The following is a 21,434-nucleotide window of genomic DNA, read 5'->3' as shown; positions in this document are numbered from 1 at the left end:
ATACATGAAATAATTGAATAACTACTTAAATTATGCACTGGTGATCTTCAATAAAATCATAAAGGAGTTGATACCCTACATTGTGATCTTTGATGTATTTATTTTGCACGAGTGATAGTTAGGTTCTCTTAATTTTTAAGAGGTGCTTGAGCCAAGACATTAATTCTTGATTCACCTATTTTCCCTGAGCACCATATGACTGCATTTGAAGCATGATACAATTATAATTACAAAGATTTATCATTATGACATGTAATTTCTAAGTACATGAAATGACAGTGTGATGCATAGATGTGAAGTCCAGCCACACACTTACTATGTGAACAATGATATCAGTGACACAGGCTGCTTCCTTTCATTTTACATTTCTACCCATGCTTTATAAAAGATATATCTATAGATATGCTAAGTACGGCTTCATTATCTTTTCCATCTTTCCTTTGCAAAACACACTACACAGCACTCTTTGAACAAGACTATGAAATTCATATCAAATTTGATAATCTGTTGCAGGTATCTGATGACTTTAGATTTCAATTTGGTCACACATGAATTCTGGTATCTATATTCTTTATTTTCTTCCCATTGATCAACGAAAATGTACACCTAAACACATATAGATTGGCATGTATTTTCTTTAAATCTTTTTGTTATGTTCATTTTTCTAGTATATTGAATCAAATTATATTTTTGGAATAATACAGTGAAAAAAAACTCGACTAACAGTAGGACAAGAAAAGTCCTCATCTTGAGTAGATGATTTATTTTCTCTGGGACTCAGTTTCAAAATGAGAGAGCGGTTAAGCAATCTCTAAATTCTTTCTTAATATTGCAGTGTATGATCCTCTTCAACTTTGTTTTTATAGAGAAATTGATTAAGATATTTTGTTGCTCTTCATTTTCAAAATATGTGCTAAATTTAAATATATTATTTAATGTATTAAGTCTGAAATAGACTTACTTGTTTAAATAAATAAAATGTGAGCTCAAAACAAAATACTATAAAACATGTTTACGTTAAGGCCATACACAAATTCTGGAAATAATTAGGTAGAGGTTTGCTAAACCTAAAAGGAATTACATGCCTTTTAATAATTTTTAAGTCTCCTCTGTCTTCTTATCAGAAATAACCCGCAATATGTTACTATTCTTCACAGAGGAAATTGAGTCTAATAGTAATTAAAACTAAAATAAATATTTTACGAAACCCTGCTGTAAATATGTACAAAACCAAATATAGTTGAAGGAGGCAAAAATCACTTATTGTAACTATGGAAGAAAGAAAGTCATAAATTTTTTATTTAAAATATATAGATCAACTTAGATGGTACGCTTAACTTGGACATTTTGAAATGGGATACATTCTTTACCAGTTGTCAAAATAAGGAAAAACTTTAGTTAATATTCTAGTCCTTAAATAAAAAATTCAAAAAGTGGAATGGCTATAATGTATGAATAAAATTAACTATAAAATCAACCTTCTAGTATTTCTTTCTATTAAGATTAAATTATTTTCAAGAAATCAGTAATTACAGTCATCTCAGAGACTTGAGATCTTTTTCAAGTCTGCTATTTTTCTCATATTGATCTTCCTTCTACCTCATCCACAAAGATAAAATCCCTAAAAAAAAATAAAAATTCAAGTAAGATTTATACAGGACACTACCCCATAAGGAACAAAACAAAACAAAACTCACTTCAAATATAACAAAGTGTCTTTTTTTGTCTTCTAGTGTTAATAAAGAAAAGGCCATGAAGTAGGGGCCCAATTAAGGTCTTTCAAGCCATTCCGTTATTGTACTTTATTATTTTAGTCCCCTGTGTCTGTAGAAAAAAGCTTAAGTGGCCCTATAACATACTTTTCAATATCATAAGAAATAATTTAATCTACTTATACAATCTGTATCTTTTTTAGAATCATTTCATTTCTTAAGTAAAAAAATTACATAAGCAAAATCTCATTTAGCTAAAGAAAGAAAAAAGGCTGCCTTAAAGAGGTGATACCTAAACCACATGAATAATTTTATGCATCCCCTACTCACTTACACAAAGCAGAGCATGTTAAAAGTTCATTGTCATGTGATCCCCTTTCTTCTCAGAATTTCTATAGCATTGTGGTAAAAAGAAAATCAACAATTATACTACTTGGCTTCAAATCTGTACTCTATAAATTATTGTAGGCCCTCCTTGTGGCATATTACTTGTTTCTTTTAAGTCCAGCTTATTTATTCCCAAAATAGAAATAATAATAGTAACCTACTGTGATGGTTAACTTCAGATGTCACCTTGACTAGATTAAGAAATACCCAGAAACCTGGTAAAGCCTTCATTTAGATCTTGTCTATGAAGATTTTTCAGAGAAGACGAGCATGTGAGTCTGAGTAGAGTACGTAGGTAAGATATGCTCTCAACGTGGGTGAGCAACATCCAATCTGCTGGGAACTCAGCTCAACAAAAACAAAGGAAAGGTGAATATATTGATTTGAAGCCAGTACACACTATTTCTCTCTGTGGGACACCAATTTCAGGCTCCCTGGTCTTTTGAACTATAGGATTTACAACAGTGCCTCCCTGTACCCTAAGGCCTTAGATTGCAGACTGAGAGGTACACCATTAGCTTTTCTGTTTCTGAGGCCTTCAAATTTGTAATGAGCCAGGTCCCCAGCATTTCAGGGTCTCCAGTTTATAGGTAGCCTCTTCAGAAACTTCTCAGCCTCCATAATTGCATCAGCTAATTTTCCTAATGAATCCCTCATATGTCTATTATCCTTATCTATATCTGTATCCTATTGGTTCTGTCTTTCTGGAGACCCATAACTTATATACCTACTAATTGTGGTTATTGTAAGGAAGAAGAGAGAAAGTATTTGCAAACCACTTCTATAGAGTAAATACTTATTAATTATGGATATTATTATTATTAACAATAGTATCTCTATACTGGACTGTATTATGCTCTACAGATACTTTGCTTTCTACATTTATTATCCTTAAAAAGGCAAGTAAAGTCATTAAAACCAAGGGCACAAAGCCTAAAAGAATTCTAGTTACATGAGTAAGTTTTAAAAACTAGTAGGATTTATTATTGTATTCTTATTTGTACACCACCAGATATCTAATCCTACCCAGTATCATCCCTTTGAACATTAAAGCAGAAAGTTCAGAGAATTCAGGGCACCATCAAAATCAAAATAATACAATTACTTACCAGAATATTTGCCAGAATATTCTGAGACTGCCACTTTCAAAAAAAAAAAAGACCAAATAAAATTTGAAATCCTTACATTTCATAGTAAACTGAAAATAAAAAATGCCCTTTTTAGATCAGCTTTTTTCAACAATACTATATAACACAAAATCAAGCCTTTAATTTTCACGACAGAGCAAATGGAGTAAACTGAATGGTCTTTGAAGGAAGAAGAAAGTTATGGATCACCATTTTCACTTTTTTCTCATAAATGTTCTTCAGAAGTGTTATAGTCAATGCAATTCAATAACTTAAATGATTTTGCATGGCTTACAATAAAATTATAGCTGGAAGATATACAATATGTTATACAGATGGATCATAAGATATTAAGGGGGAGGGACAATATTAGGAGAACTAGACAAAACTTTAGGTAGACTGGTAAGGAAGACAGATTCTCTTTCTATGCTGATATATAATAACAATCTTCAGATTCATTTGACATCTTATTAAGAGAACAAGGTTTGAGAAAAACTCTTAAAAGTACTTTTTTCTATCTTTGAACCATATTTGCATCTCTTTTCCCACAGAATTGATAGTTAGGCTAGATCTCAAAAGAAAAAAACGACAATAATTAAAATTTCCTGGTTAGTAACATTTATTATACCAGAAAGTGTTGGACCATGCAAATTCTCATTTATCTATTTCCTGAGAGATACAGATAAATGGAAAATTCTATTCATCATTTACGAAACATTGACCATTTTTATTGCAACCTATTTTATATACTTCCACAGTACACAGTTTCACCATTACACTAGCTGTGCTATAATTCTAGGAAAATAAGAGGTATATTGAACTTCTAGTTTATTTGATTATTATTATGTTATATTAATTCTAAAACACATACATTTTGGAACTAATATATTTAAAATCCTGATTCATTGTACAAACTTTTACATTCATTTTGGTGCTTTTACTTTTGCTCTTAAGTGTAGACTACAAACAACGACAACAATTTCCTGCCTATAATTGATGATGACTTAAATTTGTTGAAATATGGCAGATGCCTAATTGAGAAAACATTTTATAAAGGGGCTTCTCATGTTGCCTTGTTATTAAATAAATGCTATATTTAAAATAAAATTTTTTTAATGAACTGGAAAGTCCTAAAGATAATGGGCAGTGTCTGTGCCAGAATTCTCAACAGATTTTTCAGAATAATAATTTTCTATTAGCATTTACTTCTTTCAATGAAACCATTAAACAAATAGACTATTAGTCCGTTCTCACACTGCTGTGAAGATACCACTCAAGACTGGGTAATTTAGAAAGAAAAGAGATTTAATTGACTCACAGTTCAGCCTGGCTGGGGAGGCCTCAGGAAACTCACAAATATGGGAGAAGGAGAAACAAACACATCCTTCTTCATTCGCCAGAAGGAAGAAGAATGAATGAATGCTCAGAGGAAGGGGAAGCCCCTTATAAAAACGTCAGATCTTATGAGAACTAACTCACTATCATGAGAACAGCATGGGGAAAATCACCCCCATAATTCAATTATCTCCACCTGGTCCCTCCCATGACACGTGATTATGGGAACTACGTTTCAAGATGAGATTTGGGTGGGAACACTGCCAAACCATATATCTTTGAGACCTACTTCTAATTTCAATAGATACTTATATTGTGAAAAGTAAAGGTGAAAGTAAAAATTTCATTTTTAAAGTGTCATTTTTCTAAACAACAGAAACCCAGGTCATAGCAGCTTAAAACATATTTAGAAGCACTGCATGCCATCGACAACCCTGCTCATGCAAATATAAAATATGATTAGGTCCTAAATCATAAATGACACATTCCGTATTCTACAATTTGATGATATAAGCCTAACAAGCTTTCAATAATTACAAAAATAGACTCTATTTTTTTCTTACAAAAATCAAACTTCTCAAAATCACACTTCCAGAATTGTATTTAATTTTCAATATGTAGTTCATAATTTAGCTTTTACAACCATCTTACAACTGAAGGTTTTCATTATGTGCATTTGAAGATGAGTAAACTGAGGCTTAGAAAGTTGAATCACTTGCCTCAGAATAGGATTTGACTTAGGGAGCCCAGATTGTGAACCGTCTTGTGATTCTCTATGTTATTCTGCTTGAAGTCCTTGACTGCTGCATTGGGTTTAGTAAAAGTGTGGTCCCTTTAGTGCTGTAGTGTCCAATATGATTGCCATTAACTAAATACGGCTGCTTAGATTAAAATTAATTAAAATTAGATAAAAATAAAAATTCGTATCTTCATTCACAGCAGTCTTTTTAAGAGAGCTCAGTAGCCATATTTAGCTACTGGCTCCTTTGTTGTATAGCACATATTGAATATTGCTATCATCCCAAGAAAGTTCTAAGGGACAGTGCAGCTTTTGAGAAGAAAACAGACTAAAATGGGGACTCCTGACTCCATAGACATGCTTGACTATAATAATAATAATAATAATAATAATTGACTTCACATGGCAGATGGAGAATAAATATTTGTTAGAAATATAATATTTACTAAGAGAAGGCAGGCATGTAGAGATAATTTAGAATAGCTCATATCTCGGCACAGTGACTTGAATGTACAAGTAGAACAAAACAAAGCTAATAAATATTTGAATTGACATTACTTTCCAAAAGAATCCTAAACTTTCACCAGTTAAAATACGTCTATTCATAAATATTTGTGCATTATAGCTAAGAGTTTAGCAAGCTTGATTTTTAAAAAGCCATAGTTGAATGACAGTGGCTATAGAATAACTTCTTAAAAAAAATCAAATTCAGTATTTATTGTTGTGTTGAATGTTTGCTTGCATTTTATTGTCAACTTACCATTCATGATATATTCAAGTATTATACAACGATCAAAACAAATTATTTCTAAATTACAACCTTAAGACCTATTGCTTAAGTTTGGATTGTTTACATTTTTCAGCCAATTTAATAGTTCACTGAATATAGTTTTGCCTGAAGAAACTGTCTTAAACAATTTTTGGGAGTGACATAATATGAATAACTAAAAAATAGATCTAGATTCCAGCATAAGGTTCACCTGATTAGCCACAAGACCTTAGGCCTGGTTTCCTTAGATGTAAAATTATAATAATGATATCTGTCAGATCAGCATTACAGGGCTGTGTATGAAACAGATTTTATTAAAGGAAACTGAAAGCATTTTGCAAAGTGTAAACTTCTATAACATAGGGGATATTACAGTTATCATAACTTTGGTAAACATTGGAAGAGAATAACATGTAGCCTCATTTCTAAACTGACTGAGGGTTTTAGGTTCTGCCAAGCTTGGGGCTCCCTCCTCTAACAAAACTTGATGATATATTTATATATTTTTTAAAATTGCCACAGAGCTCTGTCAAAGAGAGTACATACTCTTCATTCCCTCTAAAATACTTACATGGTTTATGCCTAAATATTATTTCTACTCTTTCCAGTCCTCTGCCATGAAATCAGAAAGTGCAACAATCCAGTGATTCTGGCCCCAGCATTGCTGTGCCTCCCTGGGTAACTGGGCATGGCTGCTGAAAATTTTTCAATTCTTTGCAGTTCAGGGTCTGAAAACCAGACAAAGCCAATATTTTGGGGTGAGGGTGGAGAGGTGGATACTCTGATATAGTTACTTTTTTCCTCGGAGTAAAACGATGGACCCATGGTTATATTATAACTAATCAATTTGTAGTGCTGCATTTGGGACTCTGACGAGCAAAGATTTCCTCTTTTTCTAAACACCAAAGCAAACAAACATGCCTCCTCAATAAATGAGCTTTCAGTAAGGGGGTTTGTTGGATATATAAGCTTCCTTAGGATACATAAGCTTCCTTTCTTAAGGAAGAGAAAATATAGGATTTTAGTGTACCTTAGGAAAAAGTAAGAATGATCACAAAGGTTTATGATTCCAAGTAGGGAATTTTCCTGATAGATTCCATAATGCTAGCCTTCCCTAATATTTTCTAAAGGATGCCCTAGGGATTATAGAGAGTGTTCTTCAAGGAGGAAGTCATCTTTAAGATTCCTGAAGGGGTCATAAACTAAGCGGGTTGAATTATATGCCCTGAGCAGATCATCTTGCCAGTCATGACTGAAAACATGTGAGCAGAGGAAAAAGGATGATTCTATTCCCTGAACGCCCAACCCCACAACTTATTTTGGCTTATTTCTCCTCAAATAGTCTTATCTCTGATTCCTGGTATAGCAAGAGGAGAAATTCTCATTTCCCCTTCATTCAGTTCTGTAAATCCACTCATCAGTCCTCTAAAGAATCAGTTGTCAGAGCGTAAGTCCCAGCAAAATTTGCTGAAATGGCCATTATAAATCTTTGATCCCATAATTATAACATTTCCTCTTTTGAAATATATGTTTCTATTTACTGACATAAATACATTATTGGAGTTCTCCTTCTTCTAGTCAATACATAGTCTGATATGACAAGCAAACAACAGCCTTTAAAAACACTGATGAAAGTATCATTTCCAGAAATTGTGGACCTAATCTAAAAATTGACTCCTTCTGAAGAATGTGCCAATCTTTTCACTGATTCTGTCTGATTCTCACAAGCTTCACTATAGATTAGTTTTGATCTAATCATTTTCCACGTAATTTACCCTTAAGCTAAGAGCATTCTTAGAATTTTTTTTTTTGGCTGCAAATATCACAATATGCTGAATAGATCTTCTAATGCAAATATTTGTAGTACTTTTGTTAAACATTCTGTTTAACAACAATCCCTGAACTAGCCTGATTGAACCTACTCAAACTTTACCAAGACCTTTCATAGGGTAGTTGAAGAATGCTTAGCAACTCTCCTGTAAGAAAAAGAACTCAGAATGAATATGTCTCTTGTGTAGATCAAGACAAATGTCAGGGCCAATGAAGGATGAAACATGATGATGGAGATTTGAAATGAAGGGCTGGGGCAACAGGTGCTTGGCAAGAAACACTGAAAGACAGGAGAGAAGTGCTGTGAGGTAGCAAAGCCAGCACTTTTCCTGAGAGTAGACAAATACAAGCCTTGGACTTCTCATCACCAGAGAAACAGATCTCCTGCACAAAGTAGTTTCAAAGTCATATTAGAAGGCACAAAGAGTATTCCTTTTTTTTTTTTTTTTTCTTTTTTTTTGTCTAAACAGATCACACCCAAAGCCCCAAGGAAGCAACAGGAATCTATCTGAATATGCAGAAACAAATAAAATAGTTTTCTCAATGTGGTGACCAAAAGAAAACTATAAACAAAACAGATACAAGGAAAGAACACTAAGATTTCTAAACATCCCCAATGTGAAAGTTGTTTTAACTGGCACTTTCCCTGCTTTCTTTCTTTAATGCCCATTACAACACCATGAGGCAGAATTTTCTTCACAGTTTCCAAAATAAAGGGTCTGAGTCTGAGAGAGACACCCAGACTGTAGGTCATAGGCCAGCTATTTGCACAGAGATTTTTCTGATTTCACAATTGCACATCGATGCCCTATAACATGTATTGAGTCAATGACAGGTGACTTGTCCTTTTTGATATTAGGTTATTTATTTGACCATTACTGAATAATGCCAAAAAGGCCTGAAAGACGTAAATGTGAAAAGGTACTACATTACTTTGATGCACTATTTTAATTATTAACTTATGCATATTTGAAGGCAGACATTCAAGTATAATGTTCAGATAACACATCTTTCAAATTTTACATCATTTAGATGTTATAGCTTCTGGACTAAGCATTTTACTTTTTTATTTATTTTTGAGACAGGGTCCCTCTCTGCTACTCAGGCTGGTGGAGTCCAGGGGCATGATCATGGCTCACTGCAGCCTCGACCTTCCAGGCTCAAGGGATCCTCCTGCTGCAGCCTCCTGAGCAGCTGGGACACATCATGCACCACCAAGCCTTGTATTCTATTTCTCATCTACCACAATCCAGCAAACTTCATATATTATTTTCATCATTATTGAGGGCATCTAGGAATAACTTTGGTCTTTTGCTTTCTGTTTTAAATTTTTGTTTGTCCATACCTCAAATAATAATCTAATCAAGTTGATCCAGTACACAGTTAATGAAACAATTACAAAGTCCAGAAAATATCAAATAAAGACTGAAGCATGAATGTGTTAGTCTGAAAATATGTAGAATATTCAGCTAATTTTTGAAAAATGCCAATTATACTTTTGTATCATCCAAAATATCACCTCCTTTAAATATATTCTCATAATTTATAAAGTGAAAATTCAAACATTTAAGGTAAAGTTTAGTGTGATAAATACATCTATACATGTATTAAATTTGTACCTAGGTTACCATACCACATCAAGATCAAACCACATTTGTTATTTTATATGGATAAAAATAAAATAGATAAGAACTTAATTATTTATCTTTCCATTTAAGATATAAACAGAATAAATATGAACTTAAGTATTTATATTCCGATTTGGGACATAAGTAGGATAGATATAAACCTAAGCAATTATGAAAGATTGCTTTGTATCTACAATACCATGTGTGGATTAAATTGTATCATATTACCCACAATTAGTAACAGATGAGGTGATTTTATATATTATAGAAGGGAGAAAATAATAGTGAGTTTTGTGGCCCATATGATTCCTTTTAGGGTTTGGCCACACTAGTGACTAAACATGTAGAAGCTTATAGAATTAATTAAGGTTGTAAATATAATATTAAATGTCAATTTGAATAGGAATGTTTGGTTAAGAAAGAGGTGATAAATAAAAGTCAGCAGGACATCATCATCAAGAGTGACTGTTAAGAACGACAGTCACATGAAAGTGAACTTAATGGAAGACATGATGTGCCCTTGACCAGCTACACACTTCTCTGATGCAGTAGTGATCTTCCCAATGGCCTCGAGATATAGATGATTATATGCCTGAAGGGATGTACTGATGGAAGTATAACCTCTCCACTGGCAAGAAAAAAGCAAGGCAGTGTTAACAGGACACCTAGAGTATGCCAATATAATTTCCTCAGCACTTTATAGATTGTGTGGCCTATTTTTAGTCTGGGGACCTGCCCCTTTCCCCTCTACTTATCATCTACCCTATGTATAATGGGAAATGTGAGAGGCAGCAGTAAAACAAGTTTTTCCATTTGACCAGAAAAATATTTTTAAATGCATTTCTTGTCTTGGGCACAACCAACATAAAAGTTTGCAAGTAAGACCTGCAGTAATTTTTTAGGCCATGCATAACTTTTGGTGAACATCAAAGTAATTAACAAGAATTTTTAATGTGGGAATTAATCTATATGTGACAAAGTGACATCCAACCATTAACTAGTATATAATGACAGTCTTCATGTTAACTAAATATCCCTTTTACACAAAATTTGTAGGAAGCTAATGTGCTGTTCTGAACAGACACTATTCTAATATCAAATATTGAAAAAGATTTCAGTAGAAATACAAACCACATATACATACACACACACACACACACAAAAGAACCCTTAAAGTCTCATCTCAAAACTCTTGGTTACAACATTGTGTACAATTCCCATCCCCACAATTGTTACTGGTTATTTGCCTTGTTGAAAGTACTTAAAAACAAAAATTTGCTTAAGAAGAAAATTCATCATAAATTATTATTGTCTTTTTAATGGTTTGTCATTATATAAAATTGGTATTTGGCAAAATGATTACAGAAAAAGTTTACCCCCTTCCTTATATTTAAGTCGTTTTATACCCAAGTTTCTATCCAGGATCCCAGAGTGTTCTTTTCATTTTCACCCCAACATACAGTGTATTTCTTGTCATGCAAGCAAAACCTTATATGTTCCTGTCCCATCCCTTTCCTTCTCTCTGCAGGATGATAGATGAATAAAAATTATTTGAATCAAATAAGTGTAAAGAATTTAACTGGATATTGTGCTACCAATTATTGGTAACATACCATTAATTAAATTAGTGCTTCTCAAATTGTAGTTATCATCAGCATCATTAGAGGGGTACTTGAAACACAAATTGCTGGGCCCCACCCCCAGAGTTTCTCATTCAATAGGTTTCACACGAGGCCCAAGGATTTGCATGTCTAAGTTCCTCAATGATGCTTATGGTGCTGGTCCTATAAGAACAGAGTTAAAAATTTAATACACTATGGTAGATTAGGCAGTGAGGTGTCCAACTAAACAGCAGATTTGCTATTTCCCCTCATTTTACATCAGGTATAAAAAAATTAAGGCCAGCCCAGTAGCTCTGCACTTAATAGAATATAAAAATGCTGTTTTTAAAATTCTTGCTTTGCATAACACAAAAACAAGCAACATAAAACAAATATCTTTCTAAAACAGAAAAACAATCTTAACTGCTTATGGCAGTTGCTGTTGCTTTAATCAGGTTACCTAGAACATTTAGCTCTTTAAGATTTTACCATTGAACAAATTTTATCCCATATCCTTATTCATGTGAACAGCTAGGTGTCTTCCGTCATTTCTCACATATTCTTGCACACAAGCATAATCATACTTCCATGTAACCTGCTTCTCACAATTGGAGTAAAACTATCGACCAGAATATCTAAAGTTCAATCACTCTAGATTGTTTCCCTCACAGAATAATTTTGGCATATAATAGTCAACAACTTAATAAATAAAATATCTGAAAAATGTTCACACTAGCCTAAATTTCTACCATTTTGTTGCACTTTCCTCAATTCATAGTCAAAAAAGAAATTAATAACTTTTGAATGATTATGTATTTTTCTAAACAATCAACTCATTCTCTTAATCATTTATTATATTAATTATCCATTTATACTACTACACAAGAAAACACCACAGCTTCCAGGCAAAGTGAATAATTATATTCTTAAAATAATAGTGTTATATTTTGGTATGTACAAGTTAAACAAATGTCACAACTTTAAGTAATACACAGTAAGCACTTACTCAGTATGAGGCATGTTTAAATGTGGCATAATTTTGACTGATTAAATAAATCTGTTTTAATAATTTAGTAGTACTTGTATTAAATGTGAAAATAAATAAGGGAACTCTTTAAAGACTAATTTTCTATGTGGAAAGATTGCTCAAATGGCACATCTTATGGAATAATAACAGGATTCAATTATTATAAAAAGTTTGAAAAGAAATTTATTCATTTTCTTCTTTAATATAATTAGAGAGAAATCATGAAGAAAAGACAACGCTTCCTATGCAGGTTTTAACTGGATCATATTATAGTATTTTTAGATTCCTAATTTCAGTCATTCAATTGTTCTCTCTGTGTTTCATTTCCAAAATTCTTCCTCCTATCATTATTTCTATTTAAGTAGCAATTTAGTAAAAAAAAAAACCTCATTCTTTGGTAAGAAAACTATCTTTGAAAGAAATAAAAGTGAAAATGTTGATGAAGGAATCTATAAATTCTGAACAATTTGCATTCACCATTATTTCATCAACTCTATAGTAATCATATCCAAAATAAATAACATAATCAGTATTCCTTTCTTCACCAAAAATATACCAATTTTATCTCACATGTCTTGCTAACTAGGAAGCTACATATAACTTAAAACTATAAACTTTATATCTACTTCAAATATAAAAATACAAACGATTTCAATATCCTGACAATATTTATCTTTGTTTTTGTTATATTTTAAGGCAATATCTCTAAACTGCTTAATTTTTCAATGTCAAGAATTATTACTACTTACTGGACTCAAAGTACATGTAAAACCACTACATGTTTGGATGCAAAATATAAAGTTTACACTAATTTAGAGTAAATTAAAAGTGTAAACTCCTTTATCCCACAGTTAGTTACTAATTAATTACTAATTGGCCTTTCTTTTTTTTTTTGAGATAGAGGTTCACTCTTGTTGCCCAGGCTGGAGAGCAATGGCACGATCTCGGTAATTAGCTCACTTTGATTACAGGTATAGGAGAATAAAGTTTTTGATGAGTAACATTATACCAAAAAGCCTCCTACAAGAACTTTTTTTTTACTCTGAGCTATGTGAACTGTAAAGTAACAGTAGGATGGCAAGAACCAGCTTACAAAATCAATTCTTATCACGTGTTTTTCATAGAAAGATGATAATTTTAGGTTGCTAACATCATATATTTCCAATCTTAATGAGAAAAAATTACTCTGATGATATTGAAGTATTCTGAGAAAGAATTGCTGATGGCATTTAGTGAGCCACTGAATAAGAGAAACCAAAACTGTATAAATTAGATGTATTTTCCAAAAATAAGATGATTGTGCAGAAAACTCAAGATTCAGGAAAACAGATATAACAGCCTGGGTATTACTAAGCTCTAATGATAGTTATTGCATTATTGCAAAGATTTGATGATATGGCCCACTGTTCACCTGAAACCACCAAACATAGCATGTTTCATATCTCAGTTTTCAGTCACAGAGCATTTCCAGAGCGTATTTCTGTTCAGCTGTGTTACAGTTTTATGGTATCCTTCACACTGCACTTACAAAATCTATAAATAAAAGCAAGGGCATCACAGGGCATCGTTTCTCATAAAATGAACAAATCACCAATATTTGAATGCCTTAGAGTGTTCCTCAATATTAACAAATATGGCAGTAACCCTAAATACACATTTTTGTGTGCACTGCCTTATACTGATTTTGAAAGCATATTTGCCATTTTTTATATATTCCTTACCTGTCAAGTTCTTTAATCCTAGTTCCTGAAGTCCAAAGTTTCCATCTTTTCTGTAGTTTAAAAATATTGCCAAGGCATATCGGTCCTCATAAAGTTTTGTCCCACGAATAATGCGTAAATTCTCCAGAGGCAGGTAACGAAACTGATTAAGAGCCACTAACACATAGCCTGTGACTTCTCGAACAGACTGAAAAGACACAAACAATTGCCTGTGTTATAAAACTAATTTGTCACTATGTATATGTAGCAATTTAGATTAAAATGAGTTATTAGACTCTAATTTTAAGTTTTTACCTTAATATATTATTTTCCATATCATATTCTAAATACTTGGCTTCATAATAAAAGATCATAAAGTGTTAGCATCTCATTTGAAGTCTAAGTTGTATTTCTTTTAAACATTTATGAATGTGCTTATAGTAAAATAACGCATGTTGTTTATGAGACCTTCTTCATACCTGAGATTTGAATATAGTTAAATGAATAAAGGTCTTGCTTATCAACAGACTACAATAGGTTAAAGACACATGACCATCAATCACATTTTACATAAAAGAGCAAATTGGTAAGCATAAGTAAAACAAAGCCATGTTAGCTTGTACATTATTTAGGATAGATTTAAAATGGCTCTATTCATGTTTAGTGCTATATTTATCAAAGAACAATTGCCCTGAACATCTCTAGGGAACCCAAACATAAATAATATGTATTAAAAACTAATTGTTGTCTATAAACTTATTGCAACCACGTTTTTATTTTTTACTGCCCACCATTTAAATTCAGTTGTCTATAATGAGTTAGTTATTTGAAGGTCTGTGAGACATTTTAAAGCAAAATAGTGTTATGAAAAAAAGTCTGCGTTTCACCTAAATGTTATATAGTTTTTCAATAAAATGATGATAAACAGGTGTCAGAATTTAAAAAAAACTAAAAATGATTCAAAAGTACTCAAGTATTTGCTATTATTTTAATACCAATTTCATGTTACTCTAACCCTTTTCATTTCAGTTGCTCCAAGGCTCAGTTTTTGGTACTTCCCACCCGCTTCCCCCGTCGTGTATTCTCACCCCCTTGGTGATCTTACTTGGTTTCAAAGTTGGTGATCTCCAAACATTCATCTCTGTACTTTCCCCAGATTCCAGATTCATGTCCCACTGTTAACTCAACATCATAATTTGGATGTCTAGTATACTTTTCAGATACACCTATCAACAGCTGAACTCTTTTCTTCCCCCACCCCTCCAGCAGCCTTCCTCATCTCAGTTGAGGTTATTCCATCTTTTCTGGCTTTCTGGCCAAAGATCCAGTCATCTTTCACTCTCCTCTGACACCCCAAGTGTGGTCCATACTATTTGTTCTACTTTCAGAATGATCAGAAATTCAGCTACTTCTTATGTCATCCATGGCTCCCATCTGAGCCACCATCATTCCTCATCTAGATTATTCCTCATCATCAGTAGGTCTCCCTGTGTCTATTCCTGATTCTTTATGGTGTATTCTCAATTCAGGCTAGCCAAGATATTTTAAAAACATAAATCAAATTACGACATTTCAATGCTTAAAACTCTGAAACATCTCCTAAGTCACTCATTATAACAGACAAAATCCTTTTACTGATATGTCAAAATATTTATGCTGTTCAGTGCAATAGCCACTAGCCATATGTTGCTACTGAGCAATTGAAGTGTAGCTGGCATAAATTTAGGTGTGATAGAAGTACAAAATACACTCTGGATTTTGGAGATTATATGATGAAATGATAATATTTGAGATAAATTGAGTTAAATAAAATGTATTATTAAAGTTAATATCAGTTATTTCTTTTCATCTTCTTATTGTGGCAAAACAAACATGTTAAATTACATTTTCATGGCTCTTATAAATCTATTAGACGGAACTGCAGTATATGATCTAGTCATCAGTTCTCTTTCACATTAAAATTATAGTTCTACCTTAAAGTGTGCATTATGCGCTTAAAAAACTGAGTTTCTCTTCATCTTGTTACTTTCTTGGCAAACTCCCCCACTAAATTCAAGTTTTTGCTTAAATAACACCTTCTCAGTTGAGGCCAACCCTGATAAACCTGTTAAACACTGTAGCCCCTACACCTTTACCTGCTTCAATTCTCATATTTTCCCCAGTACTTCTTACCTTCTATCATACTTTATCATTCATATATTTATCAGATTTAGTATTTGTAACCTGTCTCTCTTTATCCCAGAATATAGCCCTATAAGGTCAAGCACTTTAAATTGTTAACTTGTGTGTCTCATGTGGCCAGGAGAGTGGCAGTAAGAAAGCAGCAAGTATTTCATTAATCACTCTGGTTGTTCTCTGGCCACACCCTTCACCACTGCACAAAGTCTGTGGAATGAAGAAAAAGGTCCATTTAGATTCTGCACTCTCCCCCTCCTTACTCTATGATACCAGAATTCCCTTTGCAAATAACCCCAAATCTTTACACAGAAACTGTAATGTCATCTTTCTCAGTTCCATCCCTCAGACAGGAGACTGTGCCACCAATGTGCATATATTTAGGAAGGAATGGGTGGTCCAGGTATTGATGTGTGATGGGAAACTGTACATATCCTGGATATGTAGGTTAAAGTGTCCAAAAACTTTCATGTAAGACCTCTCATAATACAGGATAGAACTTGGTGAAGGAGAGGCTGTAGACTGAAGCCACCTCTCTCCATCCTAACATACTCCTGAGGACAACAAAAGTTCTAACATTGTACTGAACATCCAGTTGTTATAAAGAGATATTTGTCAAACTGGGATACTATAACAGTTTATTTAGTAATCTCTATTTTGTTTATAATAAATAATAAAATATGTGGGCCTCTACTTAGACTCTTTCCCCAGTCTCATAATTCTTAGGAATGATCATGCTACAAATAATCAATAGAAGAGTGGAATCCTAATGGAACAAAGGCAGAGAAGAATAGACAAGGGATATATGGAATTACTCATACCTGGCATCAAATGGGGAATTCTAGGCCACTATAGGTATTTCTAAGACAGTGAGTGTCTTGGGGTGAAGAGATAAATGCCTAGGTTAATAGAGATGAGCTTAGCAGTGATATGCATTGTTTGTACACAGCAATTTGTTTAAAACTGCAGTTCCTGGAAAAGTCTAGCTCTAGGGATCTGTGATTCCTCCTTCAAACACTGTTGTACTGGTTGAACTGTTACCTCTTTTAGTGCCCTTTTCTAGCTCTTTGAGCTCTTAAAGAGAGATTATAAATACAATCTGACATCATATGGTCTACAAAATAAAATTCATTCATTATTTTAAAATTTTCTTTTAACTTGTATACAATAATTATTTAGTGATCTAGGTCACAATGATAAATGTGGTGATTGAGGATGTATTATGAATCTTTTGCCTACAACATATCATAAGATCCATCATTCCAAAACAGTTTATCATTAGCTTCCATCACACTCAGGAAGTGACTCTTCTTATAAAGAACTATAAAAACCCATTGGTTTATGCTGAGATGGAGAAATACATTTATAATGTCAACAGAGAAAACACAGATAAAGCATACTCAGGTAAAAGAAGAGATTTATTTGTAAAAGAGTAACATTATTAGTAAGTTTTTTAGTGTTTATTAGAGGAAGAAAGCTTTCTAGCTATTAACTGATAAAGATGTGTCATTGGCATGGCATTTGGATCTCATATTAGCACAAGCTGAAAATAACCTGCAAATAGTAAGGGCTCTAGAATGTGTGAGGGATATGAACCAAGAACAGTGCTAAACACATAAAGAAGGACCAACTAATGTAGAAGAGGATGCTCCAAGTGCTTTTATCTACTAGAAAAAGTAAAATATAACTAAGAACATCTTTGCATTTGCATATTACTAAATATATTTATGTTTGAATTAATTTTGTTGTAATATTTACATACACCTCATTCCAGGGTACACATTACTGTATTTTTAGAGACATATGTGTTAGTTTCATGGAAGGTCAAATTAAAACAAATAACTACACCTTTGTAAAGAGTCTAGGACTGGAGGGATTTGCTGTTATAACTGAGATTCTAGTGTCCAAAATAAGTCTCTATCATTATTCATTCTGTTTATTACCCTCTGATCTTGCAAAATAGTATGCATAAATTAAGTGGTAGCCTAAAAAAGATCCTTTTGTTATGTGAACTCTGGACATTATTCCATGTTACTGCTGACAATGCATATGTCCAAGCCATTTTGAACAATGCCAGCCATAAGTTGGTCCATAGTAAATTTTTTTATGATAATGATAGTGAAGAATCCTATTCATCTTATTTCCCTTTCTCTGACTCTGGTAAATAATGTAAATAATAGGAAAAAATATCATAGCAAATCTCTCAATCCAAGAGGTGTTCCTGTAATCTTTGATATGTAGAGGAGCTTATGTAACTGAAGCATTTTAAGAAGAGTTATAGGAGATAAATACAAAATTCTTATAGCTAAAAGAAACACATCATGCCTTATTTTGGTCTCTGTTTTCTGGTATTCAAAATCACATTCTCTCAGGTATTCTGGTAGCCTTTCTGTGAATAAATATCTTGAAACATCTCAAAAGGAAACTCCAATGAAGATCATGAGCTATGTGTACTGATTATAAATAAAAACAATTACAGTAAACAAATTAGTAATGGTAGGAGTGTTTAATGAGGGAAATGAGTAAATAATGTGGTTTGAGCCAATATTGGCAGATCTGGGTAAAAAGTGAGGAGATATCTAGAAGTGTAAATTACATGTTATAATGTCTGATAAGGCTACACAACCACGTGAGTTATCCATTCTTCCTCTCCTTTCAGCCATCAGAAAGAATCTGAGTAGCACAACATTTTCACTGTTTCAGAAAACTTTAAGAAAATAAAAACAACTTTTAAATATATGGACTTAACTATGGAAAAGCATAATGGTAGGAAATGTTGGCTTGTCTGCCAGGCAAAGTGGGACTCCAAACCTAGCCTTTGTGTGTACCAGCTTTGTGGCTTTGATCAGGTTGCCTAACCTCACTGAGCCTCAATTTCTTCATCTTTAAAAAAGAGATGCCAAAGTTTCTATTATAAAACAGTAACAGAGGTTGGAAGATATAAGAAATCTGTCTGACAAATAATAATATATATTTAACAGATGTTAAATATTACAAATATTATCTCTGATAATAGCCAGGCAGATGAACTTGCTAACAATCTTAGCAAATAATATTAATTTAAATATAACATAATTACATAAGAACTGTTGCTTTTAATTCCTCTGTTATGTACTCTTTGGTACATTTATATCTTGCTTATGCAATTTGCAATTTATTCCCAAATTTCAGAAACAGTTTCTTATACTTTATGTATGTTTATTATAGCCCTTAATATAGACACTGCCACTGAACATTCAATAATGGCTGTGGATTAGAATGGAATTGAAAAGTGGAAAGCAATGCTTAAGGTCTTTTTAGATGTCATTTTCCATGGAAAATGATTTTATGAACTTGCTACTAATACAAAACATTGTCTGAACAACACAATAATGATTTATGTCCCAGGACCACAGTAGTAAACAGAAATTATAAGAATGCCCTGGCAAAGACAAAATCCTGATTCTGGCTCTGGCTCAGTAACATTTAGTTCTAGAAAGGTTGCCTATTTTGTCAACCAAAGAGTGAATACTCTCCTAAAGATATATCTTCCTTCTCATGGTGTAAGCTTCTGCTCAGTAAAACTGATTGATTTCCATTGTCAATGTAGGCTTCTACAGTGGCTTTGTTCAAGTAATAAATACAATAGGACATTATTAAAGTCCTAAATGCTTCAAAACACTTCTAACCCAAGAGACAATTTGTTTGGCTTACGACATTTGATGACAGAAATAAAAAGATATAGAAAACAAAAAAATTAATCAACTTCCCATACCATATTAGCAATGAGTACAGAAAAAAACATTATTTTTTTTAAATGACAAGAAATTTCATAGCTGTTTCTCCTGTATAGTATTTCAGAGACAAAGTGAAATCTGTGATTATAAGCCTCCTGGGATTTTCAATGGATGTCCCTCAACCAAAGATTAGATAAGACTGCATTGGCTCACTGGGTTATCCTTTCACCTCCAGATCATTTCAGAAAAGTCAGCCTTTACTATTTTTGAATCTATGCTTCATTTTACAACTCTTTTAACAGGTATTAATTTTTCTGTATTTGTTATAAATTCCTTATGCTTTTCAACTTAGTTGACTTTTAAAAAAAATGATCTGTAATAGAAATACTAGTTCCTTAAATGTTCCTTCATCTACTTTAAGATTAAAGTGATTACAGTACCATACAATTCCTAAATATTTTGTAAGTGTTTAGGAATGATTTTATGCACATTAAAATCAATTATATGTTCTTGGTTAAGTATGTAAAACACTTATTCCTAAATTTTTTTCTGCTAAAATTATGCATCAAATCCATATTTTATTTTTCTTTAATATAAGCATCTCTTTGAAAATATTTCTATCCACTTTTGTTAAAACCTTCTGTAATTTGTCAAAAAGATCCAAATTCTTAACTTCTACTCCAATGTCTTAAGAACTCATACCCAATTAGATATCATCCACAAATAATACTAATATGTTTCATCAGGTAACAATCAACAAATATAATGCTGATTACTTAAGGTCAGTAGACTTGAAGTCAAATAAACCTGTAGTATTATAAAGAAGATTAGGGAACAGAGAGCTATGGTGGTGGGAGGGAGGTTATAGAAAGCCTCTTCTGCTGGTAATGACTGCAGAATTTATGTGTTCTCTGATGGTGACAAATGTAATAGCAAATTGTAGCCTCTCTATCAGTAAAGCTTTCCATTAAATTTCCCTAGGCAATTAATTTCTGTCCCTGCCCTTCACAGCATGTCTGGAAATATCTAAAGCAGAAAACATTCTTAACTATGACATAGTATTAAAAAGTTTACCAGAATAAAAACACATTAGAAAACATAGAGCAAACATTACATATCCCTGCTGCTTGTAGAAATAGTATGTTTGCTTTGAAATTCTGCTTTCATTTTTCCCATTTTTCTTAAAACTTCAACGATTATGTTACCCTGGCAAGGAGGGGCTCAAAATCTCATCTAATTCGATTTGGGGAAAAAAATAATGTGAAATGTCTTATACCTAACTGTAGCAGAGTAGAATTCATACTCATTACACACAACATGAAAAAATACTGCAAAGGTAGGAAACCTGATCCAGGTCATCCCAACAAACTGCTAACTCTCAGCCATTTCCAGCCAGTCTCCTGGGTGCTAGTATTGCTATGAGCTCTACTTTCTAAGAATCTGAAGGCCATTTCATTCAACACTGGCCACTTGGCCAGCTCTCAACTCATGACTTCTTAGCAGTGAACACCTTTAATTCCATTGAGAAGAGGACTACTTAGCTCACCTCCCTAGAAGTAACCATATTTTTTTTTGTCCTTTATATTTTCCTGAGCTGGCTGGACAGTTAATAGTCCCCCTTCAAATCTCTACATTTCCAATTGATTCTTAATCTCCTGAACTTATCAAGACTGTATTCCTGTACCATA

The 21,434-nt window shown here is 32.9% G+C and overlaps 1 protein-coding gene across 4 annotated transcripts in view; it reads right to left on the bottom strand.

Annotated features, from left to right (window-relative positions):
* Positions 1-21,434, bottom strand: part of ERBB4 (erb-b2 receptor tyrosine kinase 4) — a 1,187,662-nt gene that overhangs the window by 553,061 nt on the left and 613,167 nt on the right. For all 4 annotated transcript variants that reach the window (XM_032277666.1, XM_032277668.1, XM_032277665.1 and 1 more), the window contains exon 3: positions 13,877-14,063. In XM_032277666.1, the coding sequence (XP_032133557.1) occupies positions 13,877-14,063 (187 nt within the window). The remainder of the gene's footprint in view (positions 1-13,876; positions 14,064-21,434) is intronic.

This window comes from Sapajus apella, unplaced genomic scaffold, assembly GCF_009761245.1.
Source record: "Sapajus apella isolate SASKATOON/1434 unplaced genomic scaffold, GSC_monkey_1.0 scaffold10, whole genome shotgun sequence".
NCBI lineage: Eukaryota > Metazoa > Chordata > Mammalia > Primates > Cebidae > Sapajus > Sapajus apella.
The sequence above is the reverse complement of the archived record's forward strand: the minus strand, read 5'-3'. Positions and strand labels throughout refer to the sequence as shown.